The sequence below is a fragment of the Austrofundulus limnaeus genome, unplaced genomic scaffold (genome assembly GCF_001266775.1).
Source record: "Austrofundulus limnaeus strain Quisiro unplaced genomic scaffold, Austrofundulus_limnaeus-1.0 Scaffold122, whole genome shotgun sequence".
In the NCBI taxonomy this organism is placed as follows: domain Eukaryota; kingdom Metazoa; phylum Chordata; class Actinopteri; order Cyprinodontiformes; family Rivulidae; genus Austrofundulus; species Austrofundulus limnaeus.
The window spans coordinates 486336-491018 of record NW_013952524.1 but is presented as its reverse complement, the minus strand read 5'-3'; the positions used below and the strand labels follow the sequence as shown (position 1 = coordinate 491018).

The 4683-nt window shown below is 39.8% G+C and overlaps 1 protein-coding gene across 2 annotated transcripts in view; it reads left to right on the top strand.

Annotated features, from left to right (window-relative positions):
- Positions 1–4683, top strand: part of vaspb (vasodilator stimulated phosphoprotein b) — a 49021-nt gene that overhangs the window by 40765 nt on the left and 3573 nt on the right. The window contains exons 6-12 of one of the 2 annotated variants that reach the window (XM_014015047.1): positions 830–1077; positions 1418–1572; positions 1719–1770; positions 2549–2576; positions 2694–2733; positions 2986–3042; positions 3595–3658. In XM_014015047.1, coding sequence (XP_013870501.1) covers positions 830–1077; positions 1418–1572; positions 1719–1770; positions 2549–2576; positions 2694–2733; positions 2986–3042; positions 3595–3658 — 644 coding nt within the window. The remainder of the gene's footprint in view (positions 1–829; positions 1078–1417; positions 1573–1718; positions 1771–2548; positions 2577–2693; positions 2734–2985; positions 3043–3594; positions 3659–4683) is intronic. The other variant, XM_014015049.1, reaches the window with a different exon arrangement.

The following is a 4683-nucleotide window of genomic DNA, read 5'->3' as shown; positions in this document are numbered from 1 at the left end:
ATATAACCTCTTTAAACTTTTGCATGGTAGAAACAGAAGCTGCTCTTCATATTAGTGACAAACTGTTCAAGTCTGATGGAATGTAATATTTTCTTACAAAACAATAACAGTAACAACAGGTTTTTGACAAGTTTGAAGTTTCTTTAAAATACATTAAAAATATTAAAAAATGTAAACTACAAAAAATTAAAGTGCGAATTAAAGTATAGCTGTATCTGCAACTGTATTTGATCATGTTTTGAACTTTTAAAATATTGCCTGGTATAAACAGAAGCTGTACTTCATATTAGTGACAAACTGGCCTTTTTGACAGGTTGCCTTCATTTTTGCTTCTACTTTTAATTTAAAATAAGTTTCCATTCTCGGCAGGTTTCTAAGCCTCTTCTACACATTAAAAAGTTGTTAAACAAATGAGTGGTGCACTACTTCTACTAGTGGTGAGAAAGTGTATTGCACCTTATTCAAAATCAATGCGGTTCCGCTGCCCTCTGAGGCYCTCAAGGTGGCGCTCGTGGCAATCTATGATTTAAGATGAACAACAATATTAAATACAACTAATATGTCAGTCACACCTAAATGGAATATTCTGAACATTTACTTTGTGCTTTTTAAAGTCACAGTTTCAATGAAAACTAAAGATCATCTGATTACTTCGATATAGTCACAGTCAGTAGTGGGTTGGCCAAACCTTGATTTGCAAGATAGCATTTATTTTTTAGGGCTAGTGTGAAATKTTGTCATAGTGTCACCACAAACATTTTTATTCTTCCCACTAAGAAGCATATTAATGGTTACTGACTGTCCTTTTTCACCTCTTTGTTCCACACAGCTCCAGCTCCACCGATGGCCCCTGTAGGCCCTCCTCCACCTCCAGCTCCCCCACCACCACCTTGCCCTCCCCCAGCTGCTGGCATCCCTCCTCCTCCGGGACCCCCTCCCACAGGACCCCCTCCAGCTCCGCCTCTGCCCATGTCAGGCGGAGGAGGCGGGGATGACGTCGGTGGTGGTGGTGGTGGTGGTGGAGGTGGGGGATTGGCAGCTGCACTGGCGGCGGCAAAACTCCGCAAAGTGTCCAAGGTGAGTGTTGGCAACTTTTATGTAAAAATAAAAGTGCTTGTTGCAAAAAAAATCCTTATTTTTTTTCTGTCAATCTTTTTAACAAGAGGCAATCATTAATTACTGACAAAACAAGAATCTGTGCTGACCTAAATGTAATGCAGCCATTTCTAATAAGAAGAAATACACCAGTTCTAATTCTGCTGCCACAAGTCAACATGTTTACTGTTCAGTAATTCATTCTGCCTTTTTCTGATTTTATAGTGGATGTTTTGTTGTTGCTTTGATGCGGTTGTGGAGACTTTGAAGGCTGCAGTTGTATGAAGCCGCCCTCCACGTTTTTACCGTTTGTCGCCCACAGCAGGAAGATTCAGCCTCGGCTCCAGCAGCCGCTCCAGTGGCAAGAGCCGACCCCAGTCGCAGCAGCACCTCGTCTATCGGAGGAGGGGGTGGAGGAGGTGGTGGAGGAGGAGGAGGGGGTTTGATGGGGGAGATGAGTGCCATCTTGGCGCGAAGGTGAGTGAAGTTTGCAGTGGTTCTTGATTTTTATTCACGCTTCAACCTCCCTTTGAATTGAGTTTTTGATCTTTTTTTTACTGTTTCAAACTCTTAAATTCTTCATCTTGAGACCATAGCGTGAAGCAATTTTTTTTATCCACCAGGAGAAAAGCTGCAAATAGTGGAGAGAAGCCACCTGTGAAGACGCAAGAAAATGTAAGAGTWTTATTTTTGGCTTACATTATTTTTAAAGGGGACATATCATGCTAAATCCACTATTTTAGCCATTAAATGCATTTTGTTGTCCTTGGAGTCGCTGGGAGAGCAGAAAATTTAAATATATTGTCTCTCCTGGTGCYGCAAAAATATCTTTATATTCTGTTTGGGTCATATTTTTTAACCCGTTCAGTTTTATCTATTTTCTGCGACATTTTCTGAACTATTACATCAGTGTTTGCAAGGTCTGGACTTACCAAMTAGAATTTCTGCTTTCTCCTCTGGCTCTGGGTCAGACTCTTGCTCTGACATGTAAGGCTTGATGGACAAGTCTGCCATTGTTGACATATTATAATTAGTTGTAAATAAAACATTTATGTGCTGCTATGTAGCCATAACCACCTCTGTCAAACTAGAATGAACCGGTCTGGAAGCTGAAGAGGGACGGGAGGTGAAGCACTTAGTTTGACTTTAAAGAGACAGCATCAAAACGAGTTGATCTGAGAGACACCTCAGAAAAGGGGTGAAAGAGGGTCTTGTGGAGCTGCAATGAGGAGGAATTCAAACCAAAGCATTGTAGTTCCACTTTATATAGACCCAAACAGATTGATTTAAATGTGAAAAAGAAGGATTTAAAAGCATGATATGTCTTCTTTAAGTAACTCTATGCATATAAAATAAAATATACAATATATTTATTCTGTAGATGATGGAAAGTCAGTGTAGAAATAGTTAATGACTCAGTGTTGACAGATGTTTTTTTTTTCCTACCATGCAGGATGATTCAGAGCCCCAAGGTCAAAGTGGTGAGAACTGAACAGTTTATTTTGCAGCATGCCTCCTACATTCTCCTTGATATTAAAAGTACCGCTTATTCAAAATTAAAATGAGCTGCTCATGTTTTTATATATTCGCCTTTTTAGATACGATGAGAAAACCTTGGGAGAAAGCATCCATGGTCAGGTAACATTTGATTTGTGTGTGTTTGTGCTGCTGTCATCAGTAAATCTGTAACCAACAGGTGTCTTGTGCTTGAACTCACCTCACAACTAGTTCTCCATCATGGTGTGTTTTTGTGTAATTTTATTTATTTATATTTTTTGTTATCACATTTACACCTCTGTTGGCCTGAGGACTAAGCGTGTTTTTGCGTGGGAGCGTTGTTCAGTTCCATTTTAAGAGGAGTGTGTGTGTGTGTGTGTGTTTCACTAACAGGAATAACTCCATCCCCAAGAGCATGGACACCACCCCCTCATTGTCCCAAGTTTTAAGGTATACATGCTGCTGTCCGACTGCACCGTGACCTCAGCTTCTTTCTGCTTCTCTGCCTTCCTTTTCCTCCTCGAGCGTTACTGCAGCCTCCATGCTGTGGCAGCAGGTTTAACATCTGATAGCTCCATCTAATGGATCAGAGGGTGACGTGCATGTGGACCCGAGGGACCTGGACATGTTTTATCTCTGAAAGTTGAACAAGATGAAAGCCTCTGTGATTCAGACTTGTTTTTGTGTTTAACTTTGTTCTGAATACAGCTGGTTTACCCTCTGCTGCGTCATAAAGTCTGAGCAGGATAAACTGCTCGCGAATACAAAACATGCTTTTAAAATGGCACTAATTACTTTTCCCAGCTCATGTTGCATTATTAAAGGAATAATTAGTTTTTGTTCAGCCTACCCTCGTCTTTCTTCCCTTTTCCATTCACTGCTCTTTCATCCTTCTTGGACCATTGTGATTTATTTGATTATCCGCACAATGCAGAGCTTTGTTGTTGTTGTGAAACACAAACATGACATATTTGGATTTGTGTGTTTCTTGTCTTCTCACAGGGGAAAGGGATCAGGCAATAATAGTGACGGATCTGAGGACTCTGATTTAGAGAAAATGAAACAGGTAGATTTCCTGCTCACTTCTTTAAATAAAACAAACATAAATAAGATGCTCATAAAAGAGTGGGTTTACATGCACTGAAATGGAAACAGTTCTCAAAAGTCCATATGAAACAGGCTCCAGGGCTACATTTTTAGACATCTGTGTTTAAAAGCTGCACATAGTACTTAATTATTAAAGTTATTTTATCTCAGTTGCATTTTTTTGGCCACGTTTCGAGCAGCCGACTTTCAAAAATCACCCAATTTTTTCAATGCACAGTATGGAAAACTGTATGCTAGGTAGTGGTGTTCAGTACCGATACCAGCCTTTTTATATGTACTCGTACAAAATGTGCCAGTGCCAATAATGCATACATACAAGTACAACAAATACAAGGCAGGGATGAAAAATAAAGGTTTGTCAGTTCCATGTTTAGGAAATATATACAAGTTGAAAAATCAGTACTCTGTATCAGTGAGAGAGTACAGTACTAGAGAAAAGCTTGTATTGGGACACCCCTAATTCTAGGTTGTGCGTATGATTTTGTTGCCCAACTTTATCAGTTGTCCCTGCTTTCTCTCCCTGCTGGGAATTGACAACCAGTAACTGTTTTATGGAAATGGCCATTTTGTATTTATTTTGATCTGTGTTTGTTATTGTTTAGTCCAGAGATTCTTAACCTGTGGGCTGCGGCCCAATTGTGGGCTGTGAGCGCCACCTTGAGGGCCTCAAAAGAACAATAGTTTTTGACTTTGGGCCGCAGAGGGCCGCGGGACCACATTGATTTTGAATAAGATGCAATACACTTTCTCACCACTACTAGCGGTAGTGCACCACTCAGATGTTTAACAACTTTTTAATATGTAGAAGAAACTTAGATACCTGCCGAAAATTAAAACTTATTTTAAATGAAAAGTAGAAGCAAAAATCAAGGCAACCCGTCAAAAAAGGCCAAAGTCACTAATATGAAGTACAGCTTCTGGTTCTATCATGCAGTATTTTAAAAGTTCAAAACATGATCAAATACATAACAGATACAGCTATAT